The 25058-nt window shown below is 45.1% G+C and overlaps 2 protein-coding genes and 1 pseudogene across 2 annotated transcripts; all 3 read left to right on the top strand.

The window, feature by feature from the left end:
* Window positions 1-1655: 1655 nt before the first annotated feature.
* Window positions 1656-4215, top strand: LOC119357642 (the record flags this gene model as incomplete). Its single annotated transcript, XM_037624520.1, has 4 exons — window positions 1656-2783; window positions 3437-3592; window positions 3693-3882; window positions 4172-4215. Coding segments are annotated over 4 exons (1518 nt in total), but the record flags the coding sequence as incomplete, so codon positions are not given.
* Window positions 4216-4592: 377 nt separating this feature from the next.
* Window positions 4593-10765, top strand: LOC119357641. The gene is made up of 5 exons (XM_037624519.1): window positions 4593-4598; window positions 6676-7956; window positions 8606-8761; window positions 10019-10208; window positions 10498-10765. The coding sequence occupies exons 1-5, from the start codon at window positions 4593-4595 to the stop codon at window positions 10539-10541; spliced, it is 1677 nt and encodes a 558-aa protein (XP_037480416.1). The 3' UTR covers window positions 10542-10765.
* Window positions 10766-11046: 281 nt separating this feature from the next.
* Window positions 11047-13722, top strand: LOC119357640 (annotated as a pseudogene).
* The last annotated feature ends 11336 nt before the right edge of the window (window positions 13723-25058 follow it).

The raw sequence follows: 25058 nt of genomic DNA, 5'->3' as shown, positions 1-25058 counted from the left end.
TCTTTTATTCATGCTATAACTGTATTATCCGGAAATCGTAATACACGTGTGTATACTTAGACCACACTATGTCCCTGGTAAGCCTCTAGTTGACCAGCTCGTTGTGATCAACAGATAGTCATGGTTTCCTGACTATGGACATTGGATGTCGTTGATAACGGGATCACATCATTAGGAGAATGATGTGATGGACAAGACCCAATCCTAAGCATAGCATAAAAGATCGTGTAGTTCGTTTTGCTAGAGCTTTGCAAGTGTCAAGTATCTCTTCCTTCGACCATGAGATCGTGTAACTCCCGGATACCGTAAGAGTGCCTTGGGTGTATCAAACGTCACAACGTAACTGGGTGACTATAAAGGTGCATTACAGGTATCTCCGAAAGTAGCTATTGGGTTGACACGGATCGAGACTGGGATTTGTCACTCCGTATGACGGAGAGGTATCTCTGGGCCCACTCGGTAATGCATCATCATAATGAGCTCAATGTGACCAAAGTGTTGGACACGGGATCATGCATTACGGTACGAGTAAAGTGACTTGCCGGTAACGAGACTGAACAAGGTATTGGGATACCGACGATCGAGTCTCGGGCAAGTAACGTACCGATTGACAAAGGGAATTGCATACAGGGTTTGATCGAATCCTCGACATCGTGGTTCATCCGATGACAACATCGAGGAGCATGTGGGAGCCATCATGGGTATCCAGATCCCGCTGATGGTTATTGACTGAGAGCGTCTCGGTCATGTCTGCATGTCTCCCGAACCCGTAGGGTCTACACACTTAAGGTTCGGTGACGCTAGGGTTATGAAGATATGTATATGCAGAAACCCGAATGTTGTTCAGAGTCCCGGATGAGATCCCGGACGTCACAAGGAGTTCCGGAATGGTCCGGAGGTAAAGAATTATATATAGGAAGTGCTATTTCGGGCATCGGGACAAGTTTCGGGGTTATCGGTATTGTACCGGGACCACCGGAAGGGTCCCGGGGGTCCACCGGGTGGGGCCACCTGTCCCGGGGGGCCACATGGGCTGTAGGGGGTGCGCCTTGGCCTTCATGGGTCAAGGGAACCAGCCCCTATAGGCCCATGCGCCTAGGGTTTCCCCCTAGGAGGAGTCCTAGTGGTGGAAGGCACCCCTAGGTGCCTTGGGGGGGAGGGAAACCTCCCCTAGGCCCCCCCCCTAGTAGATCTCATCTACTAGGGCCGGCGCCCCCCCCTTGGCACCCCTATATATAGTGTGGGAGAGGAGGGGCTTCACACACCAGCCCCTGGCGCCTCCATCTCCCCCGTTACGTCTCTCCCTCGTAGTCTCGGCGAAGCCCTGCTGCTGTGACGCCCTGCATCCACCACCACGCCGTCGTGCTGCTGGATCTTCATCAACCTCTCCTTCCCCCTTGCTGGATCAAGAAGGAGGAGACGTCTCCCGTCCCGTACGTGTGTTGAACGCGGAGGTGCCGTCCGTTCGGCGCTGGTCATCGGTGATTTGGATCACGTCGAGTACGACTACATCATCACCTTGCAAGCTTCCGCACGCGATCTACAAGTGGTATGTAGATGCAAACTCTCTCCCTTGACTCGTTGCTTAGATGAACTCATAGATGGATCTTGGTGAAACCGTAGGAAAAATTTTAATTTTCTGCAACGTTCCCCAACACGACCGCCTCAGCGCCCTCCCGGACGAGCTCCTGCATTACATCATGTCATTCTTGAAGGCGTGGGAGGTGGTCCGCAGCTGCGTGCTCGCGCGGCGGTGGCGCCATCTCTGGGCGTCCGTGCCCTGCGTCGATCTCCGCGTGCGCCCCTCCACTGGCCGCTACGGCGACCCGCCTGAGAAGTTCCGCGACTTCGTGCACCGGCTCTTCCTCCTCCGGGACGAATCAGCGCCCGTGGTCATGCTCCGCCTGCGGTCGAGTGACGAAGAAGCGGGCTTCACCGATGACGACGCCAGCGCGTGGATGATGGCCGTCATCAAGCGCAACGCGCGGGTTATCCATCTCACCGGGCGTTGCTCAGAGATCGCGTCATTGGACCGCGTGTCGTTCATCTCTTGCCACCTCAAGGTCTTGAAGCTGGCGTATGCCATGCTCGACTACAGGATCCTCGGGCAGCTTTCTTCTAGTTGCACGTCTTTGGAAGTACTAGGTCTGAAGGATTGCTTGGTGGCGGGCCCTAGGATTGTGTCCGCCTCTTTGAAGACTTTAATCATGCTCGAATGCGAGATTAGTTGCGCCTTCTCCATTGCTGCTCCGAACCTCCTACTTCTGCACCTCATCACACCTTACGTCCGAGTCCCATCATTCAAGAATTTGGGATCACTTGTCACAGCTACTATCATACTTGATGACTCTTTCTTGGGTGATGACAATGAATGCATCAGTGATGAAGATTATTGTGATGGAACTACTGATGACGATGGGGATGATAGCGACAATAATGATTGGACAGAGAGCTCGAAGATTCATGATGAGTCTTCCTTGAGTGATGGTGTTGGATATGATGATTTTATAAGGTTTGGATATGGACATGGTTTTGCTGAAGGAATTTACAGGCATGATCGTTACAAGGATAATTATTATTATGGTGATGAGAATACCTATGCATACAGTGAGATTGCAAATGATGCAAAGTATGGCTACAAAGGTAAAGACCTGATTTCCAGTAAAGACAATATCTATGATGGATATACAGAATGCAATGATGGGAAGATTTTAGGTGGCCGTCATATTCTTCAGAGTCTTTCAAGTGCTAGAACTTTGGAGTTGTTGACTGATGCTGGAGAGGTATAGCTGTCACCACCTTTTACTATTTTCTCTATCTTCGAGTTTGAAAATTTTCTTGATATAGCCATAATTGTTTTTTTTCTTAACAACTTTTCCTGATGTTTGCAAAAGAAATTTATGTCGCTCCCAACAGAATACACATGTACAATGAGCACATTTCTTACATAAGTAGCAACACCTGGTTAGAAAGGCACAGTTGACTTGGAGAAGAGTTCAGATCAAGAAATTTGTACTAGCTCATTTCATCATCAAATGTAGTAGGTCAAATCAATGAGATATGGAAGTATGGAGCTTCAAGAGAACATTATATATTATTTAGATTATTGTTTGTTATTTTTTACATTCTTGAAGTAGTGTATCTTTTTAAATGATTACTGTTCAAATCATTGTGTAATTAACTATTTTGAGTCTGCGTACCAGTATAATGGCAATGTCCCTTCACATTATAGAAAAGAATGAGGAATCTTATTTTACCAATAGGTACTAATCATGGTAACACATCACTATATGTCTTAATTTCTTTCTCGTGGTTGGTATGTTTGTTTTCTTCTCTGCATATTTAATAAACCTCTTGTATTCAATATATAAAATATAATATTGATTCAAATTACTATGTTTAATTGCTGAACACTCATTTTATGTGCAATGTGTAGGTGGTTCTGAGTAGGGAACTGAATACATGTCCAACTTTTGACAACCTGAAGACCTTGTCCCTTGGCGAATGGTGTATGGCTGCAGACTTTGATGCATTAATTTTCTTGCTGCAGCACTCACCTAATATACAGAAACTCTTTCTCCAACTTAAAATTGTATGTGTAATTACATAGTTGGGGCTTATGCTTACTTGATTATCTTTTAGTTTTGAGTATTTTAGCGCATGCTTAACAACAACTTTTTTATCTGCAAAAGAACTTCAATGCCAGAAAGCCATCAGAAACAGGTCTCAAACTACAAAGAAGATCATTTACTTGCAAAGATCTTCGAATGGTGAAGATCACATGCTCAAAGGATGATGGGAGAGTCCATAAGCTGGCAAATTTGTTTATGGCAAATGGTATGCCAGTCGAGAAAATTTATGTCCACCACAGCGAGAGTGCTTGTGAGTCATACCTTCTCTTCAGATAGCATTTTGTATTTATTTTCATTATCTGTAGTTTTACTTGCTTGTATGTTCATGTGCTACATGCTGACGGATGTCTATTGCATACTGTCTTGGTCCGCTTTCCCTGAAAAGCCACATGCTTTTATGTGCATATATAATCTGTTTAATATCTTGTCAGCATTCTGTTAAATTGGAAGTATGTTTTGCTAACTTAAGTATGTTCCTTCTGTACATGATCCTAGACTACACACTTATACACTTATACACTCCCTGATATTTCTACCAGATCTCCGCAGCCAGAAGCAGACGAAGGAGTTCTGGGGGGTGTAACATCCAACATCCTCATGAGCAACTGATCGTGCTCTCAAAGCTGCGCTGGGTTTCTTAATTTCCTCTTTTTTGGTAACATGGATGACGTTGGTGATTATTGAATCGTTGGAATGTTGTTGCCAGTGGGATGAGCTGAGAAGTTCAACTAGTAGTAGGTCTAGCCTCTAGTACAAGTTTGCTTTGTTCCTGGAACGGATATGAATGCTCGTCGTTTGAATGCTTCAGACTTGAGAGTGGTGCATTTGAGTCTGTCATGCGTTGTGCTATGCTCCAGTAAGCATTAAGCATTGATCCTGTGGTGAGTTATAGGCAGCTTTACTACCCTACAAATTCTGATGTCGTGTAAAAGGAAATGAACCTTCATTCCGATTTCGGCGATGAAGGTTTACATTGATGTCTAACTATTCATATTTCGGTGCTCTGCAATCATATACAATAGGTAGAATATTGAAATAAGCTTCATGCTCTGCAATCATGTGTGCCCACAAGGCCACAACTATGAGCAGAGAGGTATTTTCTCTCTGAATAACAAATACTGACACACCTGAAAAAACACACCACAATTTTTTGGTTGAAAAGGGATATAGTTAATAAGAGAGTTAATTTAACTTTTTACCCATTGTTTGTCTATTTGTGATAGTATTTGCCCTATTTAAATTTTCCGCCACATTGTACCTCAAAATTGTTTTGTTGTATCTAGTTTAACCTGTTGGGTCCACTTGTCAAGATAACGTGTGTGATGGCGGGTGAGGGCTTTTGGAGGCCGAGCTCCACGGAGCTCGTTTTCAAAATACAAATTTCTACAAGGTGAAAAAATTTGAAATTGTTTGTATATACACTTTCACACATGTGTATTGCGTCTGTGCAAAAATTCAAAACCAAATACTTTCACACGTGGCATACAGAAAAAAGACAAAACATATTTCTAAAATGGGCCAATACTTTTTGTTGTTGGGCCGGATATTTGTTTTTTTTGTACAGCCTACAAATCACAACAAATTCAAATAATTTTCTTACACGTTCGTGCGGAAATCTATTAAGTTACCGTAGATTTTTTTTTGATTTTTTCTGAAACTTTGAAATATAAATTTTGATTTTTTTAAAATACCGACCTCCCTGGAGCTCGGCCTCCGTTGGCATTTTCCGGTTTGATGGCCAGTATTCCAACTCGGAAGCGTAAACCAGATGGGAGTATCCTCCCTACCCACCAAATCGGACTCGCGTCCTCGTGTGCCTAATCGGCAAAACCTGGCCTATGCAAATCTAGTTCTAGTTGTCGCTTGCCGCCCTTTGTTCATCTTTGCCCCATCGCTTGTGGTCGCATAGAGTGGTTTTGGCTTGACCAAATCACCAAACAAGTGAGCTGGAGTGGTTTTATGGCTTGTGCTGGTAGATGGGGATGTAAGAGCAACTCTAGCAGAGTCGCCATATTGTGCATCACGCGGCATTCATTTCTGCTAGGCTGCTGTTGACACCGAGTCAAAATACTCAAGGGCGGCAGGTAGGTGGGCACGACCGGCGACTGATTCAGCTTCACGGTGGGTGTCATCCTCGATCCATTCAAAGTAGCCCCACACTCTCTCTCAGAACTCTCTCGGCACGGGCCTCTCAGTTCTTACTAGGAAGAGCACGACCGCACCAACATGGTCGATGAGGTTGAGTGTGGCGGCGGGGACTAATGAGGGTTGAGAGGGGGCGAGGTGTCGGCCGGTGAAGGGGGGCAGATAAGGTGAGTGTGTAAGCGATGAGGAGGGGGGGGGGTTGAATGTAGTGTTTCTCTGTAACGCTAATCCCATATGAAGTTGTCCTTAGGTCTAGCATCACTTGGTATGCACTGCCACAAATTTACAAACCGGGATACAAGTGGAGTTCACTTGTAAAATCCAATTTGGCTCCTAGAAGCACGTGATCTTGCACATGAAAATGATTTTTGAGATGTCGAAAAAATCTTAATTTTTTTTACGTAATCATAGTCACATCCAAATGCTGCCTGCAAAGTCTTAGGCAAAAAGTTAAACATTTTGGCCTGTGCAATAAATAAATAAATTGAACACCAAATGTTACCCCAAAATGTCATTCAAATTTGTTTTTTTCACCGAGGAACACTAGTGCTCCGTTTCATATGAAAATTGCCAAACATGCTTGCTAAACTAACACAAACATCCGCAAAAAAATCAAGAATTTTTAAAAACATTTTACCACTTTTTTAAATTACCTCGTGGGAGCAAATGCTCCGGAGCCAAAACGCCTCCCACTGCTCACTCTCAATAAGAAAAGACTTTTAGTGTACGCCATCCCACTCCGCAACTCACTCCGAAGCAGCCGCCACCGGAAAACTGAGAAAGCGGCAACAAAATCAGCCCATTTCACCGAGTTTCTCTCCGTAAGTTCCCTTTCCTCCCCCCGATCTCGTCTCCGTATGCATCTCCCCCGCAGAAATTTCAAAATCCTGACTGACAGGGCTGCGCCGGGGCGACCCGAAACCTACGTGCAGGCCTTCTGCTCGAGGAAATGCGCCGGAGCACCACCCAGCGCCCGGGGCCGCGCCGCGGCGCGGGCCTCAAGCCCGGATCCCGCGGCCCGGCCGCCGTCAAGCCCGACCGCCTCAGCGCCCTCCCGGACACGCTCCTGCACCACATCATGTCGTCCCTCAAGGCGTGGGAGGCGGTCCGCACCTGCGTGCTCGCGCGCCGGTGGCGCCACCTCTGGGCTTCCTCGCCCTACGTCGACCTCCGCGTGCGCCACTCCTCCGGCCGCGACGCCGACCCGCCGGAGGAGTTCCGCCACTTCGCGCACCGCCTCTTCCTCCTCCGCGACGCGTCAGCGCCCGTGGGCACGCTCCGCCTGCGGTCCGGCGATAAGGACGCCGGCTACGATGAGGACGACGCCAGCGCGTGGATCAGGGCCGCCATCAACCGCAACGCGCGGGTCATCCATCTCGCTGGCCATCGCTCGGAGATTGCATCGTTGGAACGCGTGCAGTTCGTCTCGTGCCACCTGAAGGTGCTGAAGCTGTCGTATGCCAGGCTCGACGGCCGGATCCTCAAGCAACTCTCTTCCTGCTGCACGTCTTTGGAGGAGCTGGATCTGAAGGATTGCCTGGTGACAGGCGCCAGGATTGTGTCTGCCTCTTTGAAGACTTTGATCATGCTCAAGTGCAAGATCAAATGCGTCTTCTCCATTGCTGCTCCGAACCTCCTACTTCTGCGCCTCACCACGCCTTACGTCCGAGTCCCATCATTCAAGAACTTGGGGTCACTTCTCACGGGCACCATCATACTTGATGACTCTTTCCTGGGTGATGATTTTGAGCACATCAGTGATGAAGATGACTGTGATGGAACTACTGATGACGACGGGGGTGATAGCGATGATAATGATTGGACAGAGAGCTCTAAGATTCATGATGATGACTCTTCCTTGGGTGATGATTTTGGATATGATCATTTTATAAGATTTGGATATGGAGATACTTTTGCTGAAGAAAGTTACACGCAGGGTCGTTACAAGGATAATTTTGATTATGGTAGTGATATCGATAGCGATGACAATACCTATGAATACGGTGAGATTGCAAATGATGCAAAGCATGGCTACAAAGGTAAAGGCCAGATTTCCAGTAAAGATGGTAACTATGGTGGAAACAGAGAATGCAATGGTAGGAAGATTTTAGGTGGACGCCATATTCTTGAGTCTCTTTCAAGTGCTAGGACTTTGGAGTTGTTGACTGATGCGGGAGAGGTATATATAGCTGTCACCACCTTTTACTGGTCTCTCTATCTTTGAGTAAGAAAATTTCCTTGATATGGCCATCATTGTTTTTTTAACAGCCTTTTCTGATGTTTGCCAAAGAAATTTATGTTGCTCCCAACAGAACACACATATGTCCAATGAGCACATTTCTTCTTACATAAGTAGCAACACCTTCTTAGAAAGGCGCAGTTGACTGGGAGAAGAGTTCAGATCAAGAAATTTGTACTAGCTCATTTCATCATCAACTAGTACTCTGTAGGTGAAATCAATAAGATATGGAAGTATGCAGCTTCAAGAGAGCATTATTTATTATTTCAGATTATTTTTTATATTCATGTAGTATTGTATCTTTTTAAATGATTACAGTTTAAATCGTCGTGTTATTAACTATTTTGAGTCTGCATACCAGTATAACGGCAATGTCCCGTCACATTATAGAAAAAATGATGAATCATATTTTTACCAATAGGCGCTAATCATTGTAGCACATTACTATATGTCTTAATTTCTTTTTCATGGTGAGTATGTTTGTTTTCTTCTCTGCATATTAAATAAACCTCTTGTATTCAGTATATAAAATATAAAATTGATTCAAATTACTATGTTTATTTGCTGAACACTCATTTTATGTGTGTAGGTGGTTCTGAGTAGGGAACTGGAAATGTGTCCAAGTTTTGGCAACCTGAAGACCCTGTCCCTTGGCGAATGGTGTATGGCTGCAGACTTTGAAACACTAATTTTCTTGCTGCAGCACTCACCTAATATACAGAAGCTCTTTCTCCAACTTAAAATTGTATGTGTAATTACATATTTGGGGCTTATGCTTACTTGATTATTTTTTAGTTTTGAGTACCTGAACACATGTTTAACAACAACTTTCTTGATCCGCAAAAGAACTTCAATACCAGAAAGGTATCAGAAACAGGTATCAAACTATAGAGAAGATCATTTACTTGCAAAGACCTGGGAATGGTAAAGATCAACTGCTCAAAGGATGATGGTAAAGGCCTGATTTCCAGTAAAGATAGTATCTATGGTGGATATAGAAAATGCAATGATGCAAAGATTTTAGGTGGCCGTCATATTCTTCAGAGTCTTTCAAGTGCTAGAACTTTGGAGTTGTTGACTGATGCTGGAGAGGTATAGCTGTCACCACCTTTTATTATTTTCTCTATCTCCGAGTATGAAAAATTTCTTGATATAGCTATAATTTTTTCTTTTTCATAACAACTTTTTTCTGATGTTTGCAAAAGAAATTTATGTTGCTCCCAACAGAATACACATGTACAATGACCACATTTCTTACATAAGTAGCAACACCTGGTTAGAAAGGCACTGTTGACTTGTAGAAGAGTTCAGATCAAGAAATTAGTACTAGCTCATTTCATCATCAAATGTAGTAGGTGAAATCAATAAGATATGAAAGTATGAAGCTTCAAGAGAGCATTATATATTATTTCAGATTATTGTTTCTTATTTTTTACATTCTTGAAGTAGTGTATCTTTTTAAATGATTATTGTTCAAATCGTTGTGTAACTAACTATTTTGAGTCTGTGTACCAGTATAATGGCAATGTCCCTTCACATTATAGAAAAGAATGAGGAATCTTATTTTACCAATAGGTACTAATCATGGTAACACATCACTATATGTCTTAATTTCTTTCTCGTGGTTGGTAAGTTTGTTTTCTTCTCTGCATATTTAATAAACCTCTTATATTCAATATATAAAATATAATATTGATTCAAATCTATGTTTAATTGCTGAACATTCATTTTATGTGCAATGTGTAGGTGGTTCTGAGTAGGGAACTGAATACATGTCCAATTTTTGGCAACCTGAAGACCCTGTCCCTTGGCGAATGGTGTATGGCTGCAGACTTTGATGCATTAATTTTCTTGCTGCAACACTCACCAAATATACAGAAACTCTTTCTCCAACTTAAAATTGTATGTGTAATTACATATTTGGGGCTTATGCTTACCTGATTATCTTTTAGTTTTGAGTATTTTAGCGCATGCTTAACAACAACTTTTTTATCTGCAAAAGAACTTCAATGCCAAAAAGGCATCAGAAACAGGTATCAAACTACAGAGAAGATCATTTACTTGCAAAGATCTTCGAATGGTGAAGATCACATGCTCAAAGGATGATGGGAGAGTCCATAAGCTGGCAAATTTGTTTATGGCAAATGGTATGCCAGTCGAGAAAATTTATGTCCGCCACAACGGGAGTGCTTGTGAGTCATACCTTCTCTTCAGATAGCATTTTGTATTTATTTTCATTATCTGTAGTTTTACTTGCTTGTATGTTCATGTGCTACATGCTTATGGATGTCCACTGCATACTGTCTTGGTCCGCTTTCCCTAAAAAGCCACATGCTTTTATGTGCATATATAATCTGTTTAATATCTTGTCAGCATTCTGTTAAATTGGAAGTATGTTTTGCTAACTTAAGTATGTTCCTTCTGTACATGATCCTAGACTACACACTTATACACTTATACACTCCCTGATATTTCTACCAGATCTCCGCAGCCAGAAGCAGACGAAGGAGTTCTGGGGGGTGTAACATCCAACATCCTCATGAGCAACTGATCGTGCTCTCAAAGCTCCGCTGGGTTTCTTGATTGCCTCTTTTTTGGTAACATGGATGACGTTGGTGATTATTAAATCGTTGGAATGTTGTTGCCAGTGGGATGAGCTGAGAAGTTCAACTAGTAGTAGGTCTAGCCTCTAGTACAACTTTGCTTTGTTCCTGGAACGGATATGAATGCTCGTCGTTTGAATGCTTCAGACTTGAGAGTGGTGCATCTGAGTCTGTCATGCGTTGTGCTATGCTCCAGTAAGCATTAAGCATTGATCCTGTGGTGAGTTATAGGCAGCTTTACTACCGTACAAATTCTGATGTCGTGTAAAAGGAAATGAACCAAGGTGACTCTCGATCTCGTCTCCATATGCATCTCCCCCGATCTCGTCTCCATATGCATCTCCCTCGCAGAGATTTCAAAATCCTGACTGACAGGGTTGCGCCGGGGTGACCCAAAACCCTACGTGCAGGCCTTCTGCTCGACGAAATGCGCCGGAGCACCACCCAGCGCCCGGGGCCGCGCTGCGGCGCCGACCTCAAGCCCAGATCCCGCGGCCCGGCCGCCGTCAAGCCCGACCGCCTCAGCGCCCTCCCGGACGCGCTCCTGCACCACATCATGTCGTCCCTCAAGGCGTTGGAGGCGGTCCGCACCTGCGTGCTCGCGCGCCGGTGGCGCCACCTCTGGGCTTCCTCGCCCTGCGTCGACCTCCACGTGCGCCACTCCTCCGGCCGCGATGCCGACCCGCCGGGGGAGTTCCGCCACTTCGTGCACCGCCTCTTCCTCCTCCGCGACGCGTCAGCACCCGTGGGCACGCTCCGCCTGCGGTCCGGCGACGAGGACGCCGACTACGACGAGGACGACGCCAGCGCGTGGATCAGGGCTGCCATCAACCACAACGAGCGGGTCATCCATCTCGCTGGGCATCGCTCGGAGATTGCATCGTTGGAACGCGTGCAGTTCGTCTCGTGCCACCTCAAGGTGCTGAAGCTGTCGTATGCCAGGCTCGACGGCCGGATCCTCAAGCAGCTCTCTTCCAGCTGCACGTCTTTGGAGGAGCTGGATCTCAAGGATTGCCTAGTGACTGGTGCCGGGATTGTGTCTGCCTGTTTGAAGACTTTGATCATGCTCAAGTGCAAGATCAACTGCGCCTTCTCCATTGTTGCTCCGAACCTCCTACTTCTGCGCCTCACCACGCCTTACGTCCGAGTCCCATCGTTCAACAACTTGGGGTCACCTCTTTCTTGGGTGATGACTGTCATACTTGATGACTCTTTCTTGGGTGATGACTTTGAACATATCAGTGATGAAGATGGCTGTGATGGAACTACTGATGATGATGGGGATGATAGCGATGATAATGATTGGACAGATACCTCTAAGATTCATGATGATGACTCTTCCTTGGGTGATGATTTTGAATATGATCATTTTATAAGATTTGGATATGGAGATACTTTTGCTGAAGAAAGTTACACGCAGGGTCGTTACAAGGATAATTTTGATTATGGTAGTGATATCGATAGCGATGACAATACCTATGAATACGGTGAGATTGCAAATGATGCAAAGCATGGCTACAAAGGTAAAGGCCAGATTTCCAGTAATGATGGTAACTATGGTGGAAACAGAGAATGCAATGGTAGGAAGATTTTAGGTGGACGCCATATTCTCGAGTCTCTTTCAAGTGCTAGGACTTTCGAGTTGTTGACTGATGCGGGATAGGTATATATAGCTGTCACCACCTTTTACTGGTCTCTCTATCTTTGAGTAACAAAATTTCCTTGATATAGCCATCATTGTTTTTTTAACTGCCTTTTCTGATGTTTGCCAAAGAAATTTATGTTGCTCCCAACAGAACACACATATGTCCAATGAGCACATTTCTTCTTACATAAGTAGCAACACCTTCTTAGAAAGGCGCAGTTGACTGGGAGAAGAGTTCAGATCAAGAAATTTGTACTAGCTCATTTCATCATCAAATAGTACTCTGTAGGTGAAATCAATAAGATATGGAAGTATGCAGCTTCAAGAGAGCATTATTTATTATTTCAGATTATTTTTTATATTCTTGTAGTATTGTATCTTTTTAAATGATTACAGTTTAAATCGTCGTGTAATTAACTATTTTGAGTCTGCATACCAGTATAACGGCAATGTCCCGTCACATTATAGAAAAAATGATGAATCATATTTTTACCAATAGGCGCTAATCATGGTAACACATTACTATATGTCTTAATTTCTTTTTCATGGTGAGTATGTTTGTTTTCTTCTCTGCATATTAAATAAACCTCTTGTATTCAGTATATAAAATATAAAATTGATTCAAATTACTATGTTTATTTGCTGAACACTCATTTTATGTGTGTAGGTGGTTCTGAGTAGGGAACTGGAAATGTGTCCAAGTTTTGGCAACCTGAAGACCCTGTCCCTTGGCGAATGGTGTATGGCTGCAGACTTTGAAACACTAATTTTCTTGCTGCAGCACTCACCTAATATACAGAAGCTCTTTCTCCAACTTAAAATTGTATGTGTAATTACATATTTGGGGCTTATGCTTACTTGATTATTTTTTAGTTTTGAGTACCTGAACACATGTTTAACAACAACTTTCTTGATCTGCAAAAGAACTTCAATACCAGAAAGGTATCAGAAATAGGTATCAAACTACAGAGAAGATCATTTACTTGCAAAGACCTGGGAATGGTAAAGATCAACTGCTCAAAGGATGATGGGAGAGTCCACAAGTTGGCAAATTTGTTCAGGGCAAATGGTAATACCCCTCGAGAAGATATACGTCCGCCTGAGTGGGAGTGCTTGTGAGTCATACCTTCTCTTCAGATAACATTTCGTATTTATTTGTGTTATCAGTATTATTACTTGCTTGTGTGTTTCTGTGCTATTGGTTGACGGATGTAAGCTGCATATTGTCTTGTTCCACCTTCCCTGAAAAGCTACATGTTTTTATGTGCATATAATCTGCTTGATGTCTTGTCACCATTCTGTTAAATTGAAAGTATATTTGTTAACTTAAATATGTTTCTTCTGTGCATGATCCTAAACTACACACTTATCATCTCCCTGATAATTCTACCAGATCTCCGTAGCCAGAAGTAGATGAAAGAATTCGCCTGGCGTGAACTGGAGTTTTGGGGGATGTAACATCCAGCAGCCTCATTTGCTTTCAGATAAGAAATCCTGTACCATGGTCTCCACGAAGCACTGATCGTGCTCTCAAAGCTGCGCCGTATTTCTTGATGCCCTTTTTTTTCCAGTAACATGCATGGCTGATGTTTATGGCCATCAATCATTGGAATGTTCTTCCCCGTATGATGAGTCGAGACTTTAATTTTTTTTTAAACCAGTAGTAGGTCTAGGATCAACCGCTCAAGTACATTTTTGCTTTGTTCCTGTAACGGATATGAATGATCCTCGTTTGAGTGCTTTAGACTAGTGCATCTCACGAGTTTGCCATGCAACCATGTCGTTTCTACGATGACAAATGTTGATCCTTATATAGGTGGCTTTAGTGCCGTGCAAATCCAGATATTATATACTAGTAGTAGAAGGAGCTGACCATTGTTTGACATAAAGACCATTGTCAAACTAGGTGCATATTGCCAACTCGTTCTTACACGTACAGTAACAGGCAAGATGCGGCAGCATCAACTGAATGCAGTGCTGGTAATACCGGCAAGTAAAATCCACAAACACTTAGGGCTCACATTTGATTGTTGAGTAGGAAAAAACCCGGGAAAATAAACCCTTAGGGGAGATTCTCCTGTGCACATGAGATCCCTTCCACCACGTCGGAGAAGTTCCCACTGCCCTGGGTGCCAAAATGGCAACAAGGGGGAGGGAAGAAAGTCCCTCAAATAACACAGAGACTTGACCCTTCAGCACACAGATAACAATAGACTTGTACATACAAAATTCTATAGATAACAATAGACCATATATAAGAATTCCACAAATAATTCTCAAAAAACTTGAATTTTAAGAAATATTACAATTGATAACCACCACTTCACAAAGATTCAAATATCGGTTGGTCTAAATTTCTTTGCGACCAAGTGTTGGCCTAAACTATTTTCATGTGCCATCATAGTTCAAGTTTGTTCACGAAAAAAAAACTTGAATTATCAATTGCCTTGTCGGTGGCAGAGATACTTTTGAATAAGAAGAACTGCAAGACGATGATCACTAGCCCTACTTATGTTTTTTCTCCACTCCGCATCGCCATCAGATACCAAAAGTTGATGCTCACTGAACTACACAAAAAATCAAGTTAGCACTAGTTTACATTTTCAATAGACTAATTTTGAGTACATAAACGGATTAAGATGAAATAATATCAGCCAACATATTGTATGTGCAGTGTGCATAATAAAATCGAGACCACGTTGCTTGCGAAAAGAATATAATTTTTTCAAGCTTCTTTGAACATCTACAAAGTACTCAGATTCAGAATGTCCTATGAACCAGAATGCCACTTACAGTCAATACCAAGTACTCAGATTTAATATCCATTTTTCAGGGAATAAAGCAAAAAGAATCAAATTTTATGATCAAGCAGATGTTTGTGTGTGTCATCCTATGACATGTAAAAATGTTGGACAAGATTGTGACCGAAGCAAGCAAGAAAAATAATCACAAGCTGGAAAAGCACGACTAGAGTACCAAATTACTAATAAATACGTAGTATGTGGCTACACTTATGATAAATCATTTGTCAAACAGATTGCTACAAAAGTTCACTTAAATGACAACATATCCTAATCGGAGCAATAGGGAAAAAAGTAAAGAAATAACATCTTTAACTAGCTAGGCACGTGGCAAGCTGGTACTACTATCAGATTCCTTATAATGAAGGAATCTCCTTCCCACACCTATGCCTTTTGTATTCCAAGGCAAATTAAAATAAGGCATATGTCTACGGGGAGCTCTTGGCTAGTTCATTGTGACTTATTATCATAATTATTTTGCTACTCTATCTATTATGTTGTCATCAATGCCAAAAGGGAGAGGTTAAAAGGGCATTTGTGCCCTTAATTGTTTTTTGTGCTAATGACAACATAACTTGCTGTTCTAACCACATGCTTGAGTCTATAAATAGTGCTGCCACATCATGGAAGAATGCATCGATGGTTAGATATGCTCCTCAATTTGAAAAAGGTAAAAGAAGAATTTTGCTATTGTTTTACTTCGTAATATTTTAGTCCATAATAGGGCAACCACACTATCAAGAGGGGGTTCAGCATGAAGGTATTCTGCGAATCGACTACACGTACACCAAATATATGTACCTAAGTCATACAAAAATGTGCGAGGAGAGGTCCTCTAAATCTACTAGGGTACACATTTTCTGAAAACCCTAGAACCTCCGGGGTAGCCAGGAACTTCTGAGGCAAGGTTCAGGAAGCTTTCGGGGCGTTGAGAGAGATTGCACAAACTGTGCAATGTCTCTAGAAACCTCAGAACCTGCCAGGAACTTCTGGGGCAAGGTCCAGGCAGCTTTCGGGGTGTTGAGAGAGATTGCACAAACTGTGCAATGTCTCTAGAAACCTTAGAACCTGCCCGAAACTTCTAGTGGTCGGAACTTCCAGGACTGCCTGGAACTTCCAGGGCTAAAAGAACCTGTGAAAATCGGTTGGATTTCCGGTGACCTTATAAATAGTCTTTCTCTTCTCCAAGAAGGTGATGACTCCATTTCTCTCACTTCCATTTCTAGAACTTGATTTCTAGGAGATCACCCCCTAGCCACCCAAAGCACTTGATCTTTTGAGGAGTGAAGGAGTAGTGCTCCACCTACACATTCACCAAAGCAAAGGTGATTCCTCCTTGTTTTCATGGTGAATCTTGTTACTCTCGGAGGTTGAAGACTCCTAGGTGATAGGAATGCTCTGGTGAGGAACCAAATTGTGATTTACCCCGAAAAGTTTGTGAAGGTTTGGAGTGCCAAAAGGTCTACGGTCTACCACTAGTGGTTGGGCATCACATTTGTTGTGATATCTCAAGGACAATAGGGGCGAGCCTTCATGGTAACACCCAACCCTCCAACTGTGACTAGTTTCCCTCCAAGGAAGTGAACATTAAGATACATCCTCATCTCCAGAGTTAGGTTATTCCTAACCCTAGCTCCTTACTTGTGGTTACTTTTTCCTTGTCCTTGCGGTCCATATATCGTATTATGTTGTTTAATTTGTACTATTATTGCTATCATCTTTGCTAGAAACTTGACTCACCTTTGCAATTGTTAGGCGTACATTGATATTCACCATTTTCCTAAACTTGCTAATTAACTAGTAAATTTTGAATTTTTTTTCTATTCATCCCCTCTCTAGGTCCATGTCGATCCTTTCGGATGACATTCCTCAGATTTTCTCAGACTTGATCTTCAAGGTGAAAATCCATGATCTGCCCTTCGGTAGTTGGATCTGGCGACGATGGCGCTTGAGCGTCGTTCCCTTCCTGATGGCATTGCTATTGGAAAACATTTCTCATTTACTTGTGATTTCAAGGCATGGTTGTTGCGGATATGGTCGTTGTTGGAGTTTGTTAATCATTGTTTTCAATGTTGCGGAGGTTTTTTACTCCACCAATGCATAACTTCGGTCTTGTATGACTTTACTATTTGCTGGTGTGATTCTTCGTGTGTGCGTAGCTGAATTTTTTTTGGGGGGGGGGGTTGGCTTCCAATCTATTCATCGTCTGTCATGAGCCGAAGGTAGGCCACAGGCAACACCTCCCCCTCACTGCAGCACGGAATATTTTATTGTGGTAGACAGTCAAGAAGTCGTCGTGCTAAGGCGCCACAAGACCAACACACCAGAAAAACAACCGTCGCCGATGAGTAGAAGCATAGATAGGGAGGATCCAAACCATAGTCACAGAAACGAAAGATTGGATCCACAAAGATTCATCGATGACGAACATCGACCTAATCCTACAAGATTTTTCGGAGACACATCTCCACATGCCCTTCGACGACATTAGACACATTGCCGAAAATGAGGTCTATGCATGAGGACTTTATTCCATCCGCAATGAGCCGCCGCCCCGCCTTACCGAGAAGGACACAAACCCCAATCGACCTAAAAACACCTAAAATTGGGTAGGAACCCTCCCGCCGGCAAGGGTCGATGCCCACCATGTCTCCATGGCCCTAAGGTCATAGAAGACGAGGTGGACCAACGGCGACGTTGATGGGAGGCAGAGATACCCTAATCACCTGGGCAATTGTGAGAGGAGGAGAAGTGGTACATGTGGTCCAGAGTACTCCCTCTGTCCGGAAATACTTGTCTTACAAATGGAGTCTCTCAATTATTGCCATTGATGGTTGTGTCCATTGGTGTTAGTTATGTGCGTATCCTAACTACACATAGGTCTAAAAAGAACTACACAGAGGTTAGGTGTATGCATCCAATCGCTTTGAAAAATATGAATACCAAAATGAGGAAGGCACCATCCTAATTTGCATATTTTTATTTTCTTTTTGAGAATATATCCAATCTGCATTTTTTAGCGTATATCTTTTTTTCCTGAGAATCTTTTGAGCGTATATCCTTTTGTTTTAGAAACTTTTCAGTGTACTAGGTAATTGCCCGTGCGTTGCAACGGGGACATATATCTTCAAACAACCTTGTCGCTCTCTCTTCGTCGGGTATTCCATGTAACAGCTCGTGCTGCTTCCAGCACTCACAGAATTGTTCACCAATCAATGCAAATAATTAAGGAGCACCAAATAATAAAAAGTCAACCAAATTGTTACAAAATGGTCTACAAACATAAGCATAAAATTATATATATTCAATGGTTTCTTGAGCCAACTGTAGGCTTTGCCAAGACACCCCATCATAGTGTTGTTGTGATTGGCTTTTTTACAGACTTTCACTAACGTGCGAAAAACCTCTATCTCATTTTTAACAAAGGGATCAAATTATAGCATGCAAATGTGCCGGCAATTCGTTCGCACACCTAATCTGCCAAAAAAGAATGTGGTTCTCATCGGTGCTTCCATCCTATTAGAAACTCACTACAGTAAGAAATGAAATTCCTTCCTTTCTAAAGGAAAGGTGTTGGTGTAATTAGTTAACATAAACCTTGTATTACTAAAACTTCATAAGCCGCTAACAACCATATGCTAACACTGCATATTTTGAGATCTTGATCTATTAGAAAGGGGAATTAATAAGATTTCATTCACAAGCATACCTTCCGGAAAAATCAAATTTTGCATGTATTACAAATTACCAAAAGAAAATAGGAAAATGGATCTGTACATGGAAACATGGGTATATGGCTATCAACACCACACACTACCATAATAAAGTTGCTTTAGGACTGAAGATTTGGCTTAGCTAAATTAATGTAAACCATTTTTTTTGCATATAAAGTTCAGATTACCAATCCCCATACAAGCTTCAATACATAAATCATGCAACACTAAATACCTGACTTATCACAATAAACATTAATATTCACTACATCTACAGTTGTTAGATCTCAATCCCAGCAGTTTTCAGGAGGCCAACCATCAATCTTACCTGCATTGGAAAATAATCAGCAGACATATCAAATCACAAAAGTAATGGACATCACACATGCATCTTCTAATCCTTTTGTTGCAACAACATCTATTAATCAATTGCTAGTGGAAACTATGACAAATACTCAAAGAGCACCCATAGCACTATATTTTGTATCGAGATGAAAGAAAATACCTCTTTTATCATATGTCCATTCAGTACCTCACGCCATGCAACATACTCACTACATTTGTTGCTTGCGCAAAGTGCAGTATGCACATGTTTTTTACCTGCAAATGCAGCTACACTTCGGAAAAGTAGTTGACTTCTGTTTGTATGATAGGTCTGCTACGATACAAGAATTAAGTTACATGCTCGCAAACCTTGTTCAGGTTGCAGTGGTTAAGCTAGGTGATGACTGGTGAGCATTGATGTTTCTTAACCTTTGTCATGGGCTCATGGCCGGTGACTCATGCCAGGAGCAAGCACAGGACACTGAAGTGGTAGCCTGACATATGGTTTATGTGTGCGGGCATAGCCTATACTTTGTGTGTGTGTGTATGTGTGTGTGTGTGTGGCTTTCTATAAACAGTTAAACACCCATGCTTGTTAGTGTTTCAGTAGTACAGAAATAGCAAAGTCTTTTTTTTAGAAAAGGAGGATGACACATGGCCTCTGCATCTGGGAGATGCATGCGGCCACTTTATTAATTATTCTCGAGGACCTTACAAAGTATTACAATAATAGGACTGAATCCACCATCTTGGCATCATATGTCACTACTCCTATCCATATGATGAAGGGGCGCTAGCTGGGCCAAATACCCAGTCCACTCACCTAATCCTATCATCCAAAGCCAGCAGCCCCAGCCGAGCCACATACCGGGTCTGGGGCATGAACTGGTCTGACGCACTCACATGTGTCGTTGCCGCCATCTTCCATTGGTCCGTCTTCAGAGAAGATATTGCTTATACCTTGTGAGGCCACTCTATCATCGACGCCACCATGACGCCAGACAACAACCCCCTCCTGCACGAGTCCAGCACCGCGCATCGGGCACCGAATCTCCACTGCACCACGCCACCGAGATCCGCCGTCATCAATGTGCAGGATGAAGCACCGCTCCACCAAAAAAGCCGCCCACTGGTCCCTCGAACCCGTGTACGCCTCCAAGAATGACGCCCCAAGGAGGAAACGACACCAACGCGTCGCCGTCATCTGATCTACTGATGTAGGGTTTCCCCCAGAGGTAGCGGATAGAGGTCTGGAGCTTCTCCACGGCGAGGCCTTCAAGAAGGTAATGACACAAAAAAGTGCCGCCAACGGCGGTCTTGGCATCAGGCTGAGAACTAGGTTTTCACCCGGATCCGCTGAAGGAACCTCCATCAAGCATCGTGTGCACGGGTCGCCGCCGATCTGAGCTGCCGCACATTGAGGTCGCACCGGCCAGATCAGATCTGTCCGGAGGGCAAACCACACATGGCGCCGATCCAACCCAGGCCCTCCATGCCGCCAAGGGCCAGAGGCGCCGGGGCCTCCACCATGCGCAGCCGCCCTGCCACCCACGCGGCCCAGGACGGCCAGCACCGCCACATCCCGTCGACGGTGCGCGCCCACCAGATCCGAGCAGAACACCCCGATCCGCCGCCAAAACGGTCAGCCGCCGCTCCCTGGGGCCGCCGCCCTACAATCTAGCGCCACCGCGCCATAGAAGAGGCCGGAGGACCAGATCCATGCCGGCGTGCAGCTCCGCGTCGCACGGCGCGCCGTCCAGGGCTGACCTCCATGCGTGACGAGAGAGGAAGGGCCCGCCGCCACCGGCAAGCACGGGCTTTGCCCGGCGGGGACGCCCGACGGCGGCGAGGGGAAGGGAGCAGGAGGGGGCGGCGGCGGCGGCGGGGTTAGGTCACGCGAGCCGCCCCCCTGGAGAGCGACGCGGGTGTCAAACCCGAGTCTCGTCACTTAGCAAAGTCTGAATTCCCCTACCCCCTTCTCTGTTCCTAGTCCTCTGTCTTCTCCTCTTCACGCATAGCAGATTGGGTGTTACAAAGTCAAAGAAACCCTACAGATCAGAGGACATAAGAACATATTTCCATATTTTCTAATGAATATAATTCACAGCCTGCTTTTTCAAATATATCACATACACCATGTTTCTAGGAAGTGCTATTCAAGTTCATAGTAAGAGATTAAAGTAGGTAAGCATGTGTTCACTCACCTCGATGTCAGTTGACTATCTAAAGCATCAGCCTCCCGAATTTTTGTCTAAAAAAACTACCTACCCAGTACAATTGACAGAAAAGACCGCCTCTAAATCGGATTGCCAGAAAAGACCACCTAATTCGTGGCGGCAGGCGCGCCAGCCAACACGTGGCGCCTGCCGCCACACGCGAAGGCGGCAGACCCTGCCGCCACGGTCCCAGGCGGCAAGTGGCCTGTCACAGGAAATCATCGGGAGCGACCAGAACACGACGGAACGGGATCAGTGGTGGGCCCTGCCGCAACACCAGGAGGCGGCAGTGCTGCTGAGGCCGCGAGTTCAACTGGAGCACGGGCCGTGTATAGCTGCGCTGAGCTGATCACGCCTCGTCGCCTGACCGGAGTGCATGCGCAAGGGAGAGGTGCGTGCAGTGCAGTGCAGCTTTGCCTAGCTGAACAATCCACCAGTGTATTAGTCGCTAGTTGGATTTACCGCTGTAGCTTTTGGGCCTACACTGCCATGCATGCATGTGCTTGCCGTACGTCCTGATTAACCATCGCGGGGCTGCTGTAGTACATGCCGCCTCTGGGCGTGGCGGCTTGGCCCGCCGGCCAGCAGTCCATCGCAGTTCCCGTTCCGTTGTGTTCTAGCCGATCCCAGCGATTCCTGTGACAGACGACCTGCCGCCTGGGCCTGTGGCGGCAGGTGCTGCCGCCACGGCGCGTGGCGGCAGGCGCCACGTGTCCACTGCCGCGTTTGCCGTCACAAATCAGGCGGTCTTTTCTGGCAATTTGATTCAAAGGTAGTCTTTTTTGTCAATTGCACCGCGCAGATGGTCCTTTTGAACAAAAAATCCAGCCTCCCAGCATCTCTCCGTTCAGTACTGCGCGCACAGTTTGTTGCAAAGTGATCCAAGAGCACTAAACTGAAAGGGAGATTCCAGTTTTCAGATAATGAGTTCATGGTGTGAATTAACGATAACTGGTAAGTGGTAACTAAACCATACCTAGCTGGCGCCGCCGCCGGCGGAGGAAGTGGAGGAAACAGCAATGTACTGGATCCATCGCCCACCGTCCAGATCGACCCATGCACAGGAGACAACACCGGGCGCATGTCGATGCCGATGAGCTGCTAATCATGGTTGTGTCCCGGATCCACCGCCCTCCATCCAAGTTGGCTAATGCACCAATGACGAAGTGGTGGCATCGTCGCAAGAAGAGGGAAGTTACAGTTCAGTAAGTTGTGTCACCGGAGACAATCAGTGTGACAAGATGAACGTGTGGTCGTCTGCGTATCTCATCAAATAAAAAGTTGGATGTTTGGATTAGGGGGTGATTGTTGGATAATCCAAACAATGCGTAAGTTAGTTTAAGACTGATCAACGTTGCCGGTTAATTAGTTTGGAAAGTGCACGCGTTAGTAGTAGAATAGGAAAGCTATCTTGAGTTGTGGTTTGTAGTTTCCTAGTACTAGTACGTGTACGTGTGTGAGATCTCTAGTTGAATTAGGAATCTGTAGCAGAGTCCGTGTCGGTGTTGGTTTAGTAGTAAACGTCCGAGTAGGTCCTGTGTTGGAGTCGTGGCTGCACTTATATAAGCAGCAGCAGCGCGTGAGTTTTGTATCGTGAGAGAAAACCAGAAAATAGAAATAAAGAGAAAAACAAAGGGCTTGATACGGGTCCTTGGCTATCAGTTTTTGTGTGCGCGTGCGTTCGTGCTATTTGATGTGATCGATCTTCATGATGAATTTTCAATAATTGATATCAGAGTAAGGTTCGACTGAAGTTGTGCTTGCCTCGGGGTGGCGACCCGACTAGCGCCTCGGGGCGGGCAATACAGTCGCTGGTGTAGCGACAAGGAGGAACGGGCGATACAGTCGCTGGTGTAGCGACGAGGAGGTGCGGGCGATATAGTCGTTGGGTGGTGGAACGTCGTGGAGGATCAGGCGGTCATCGTTCGGCATAGCGGCGACGAGAAGGCGGTAAAGGCGCTGTCGCAAGCGAGGCGACGGGTGATTATCGTTCGACAAAACGACCTGGAGGAGGTTGACGGGAGCGATAGTGCCGAGGTGCGATGCTAGAAGATCTCGTGAAGATCGTCGTTCGGGGGGAGCGAGGAAGAGGCGACAAAGTTGCGAGCTGTCGTCAAGGTGTGCACATGAGTTCTTGTAAGGTGCGTCCAAGAGCTCAGATGTGTGAATCTTCTGCTGCAGTTGAGATGGTCACTGGCGGGGAAAATTGCAAGCGACAGCGGGTGGAAAAAGGAATGCGTGCCTTGCGTTTTCGTTCGTGGTCGCAGAGTTCTGGCGAGTTCATATACGGTGGAGATGAGTTGCACGTATATGGCAAGTTGTGTTGCCGCTGGACAGGAGGTGTCGTTTGATAAGATGTGGCATCGGCGACACTGAGAAGATATGAAGATGTGGTGGGTGAAGAGTTGTGTCTCCCCACGTACAAGCAACCGACGAGAAGATGAATATCAACATGAAGATGGACGCGGACCAGTTAAGTTGAGTTTCTGCATGAGGTTATGTGTTTAGTCTGCGTGTAGCACGCTAAGATGTGGCAGCGTGGCTGGTAGTCCAAGTAATCGTTGGTTTCGGTCTATAAAAGCCGGCATGAAAAAAATGATGACGAAGTGGTGGCATCGTCGCAAGAAGAGGGAAGTTGCAGTCCAGTAAGTTGCGTCGCTGGAGACAATCAGTGTGACAAGATAAACGTGTGGTCGTCTGCCTATCTCGTCAAATAAAAAGTTGGATGTTTGGATTAGAGGGTAATTGTTGGGATAATCCAAACAATGCCTAATTTAGTTTAAGACTGATCAACGTTGCCGGTTAATTAGTTTGGAAAGTGCACGTGTTAGTAGTAGAATAGGAAAGCTATCTTGAGTTGTGGTTTGTAGTTTCCTAGTACTAGTACGTGTACGTGTGTGAGATCTCTAGTTGAATTAGGAATCTGTAGCAGAGTCCGTGTCGGTGTTGGTTTAGTAGTAAACGTCCGAGTAGGTCTTGTGCTGGAGTCGTGGCTGCACTTATATAAGCAGCAGCAGCGCGTGAGTTTTGTATCGTGAGAGAAAACCAGAAAATAGAAATAAAGAGAAAAACAAAGGGCTCGATACGGGCCCTTGGCTATTATGTACGCATGCGTTTGTGCTATTTGATGTGATCGATCCTGATGGTGAATTTTGAACATGCACCACACGCACCGGCTCGTCGTCGATGCCCACGAGCTTCGTTGTGAAGTCCAGGGGGAGCGCCGTGCCTAGAAACTGGTGTGTGCGCTACGTGCTGCTCGCAAGCGTTGGCAGCTCGGAAGGGCGGCTAGGGTTAGGACCGGGAGGAGGGAGAGAACGCTTGCACAGATTTTTTGTGCGTACTATAAGGATGTTTCCTATTTTGCGGGTTCTTTCGTTGACTGGACAAAACCAATCGCGCATGGGGTGGAAGGCACAGGGAAAACCGGTTGCGGGAGGCTCGACGAATGGAGTCTCTCAATTATTGCCATTGATGGTTGTGTCCGTTGGTGTTAGTTATGTGCGCATCACATAAATGGCTGTGGTTTGTGTCCGTCCCCACATAGGGTGACGGTTGGCGTGTCTTGTCCGACGATTGCGGAGGCGATCGCGATCTGGCGAGGCGAAACCTAGGGTTCCTCGATCCCTCGTCCTGTTCCCGGTCTCGTGCGAGTCATTCTCCCTCCCTTCCCATCCACGAAAGGCCTTCTGCGCGTTCCCCTAGGGCGTGTGGTCATAATACACTTAAACCCTAGGAGG

This window comes from Triticum dicoccoides, chromosome 2A (assembly GCF_002162155.2).
Source record: "Triticum dicoccoides isolate Atlit2015 ecotype Zavitan chromosome 2A, WEW_v2.0, whole genome shotgun sequence".
Lineage (NCBI taxonomy): Eukaryota > Viridiplantae > Streptophyta > Magnoliopsida > Poales > Poaceae > Triticum > Triticum dicoccoides.
This window is presented reverse-complemented; position numbering and strand designations above follow the sequence as displayed.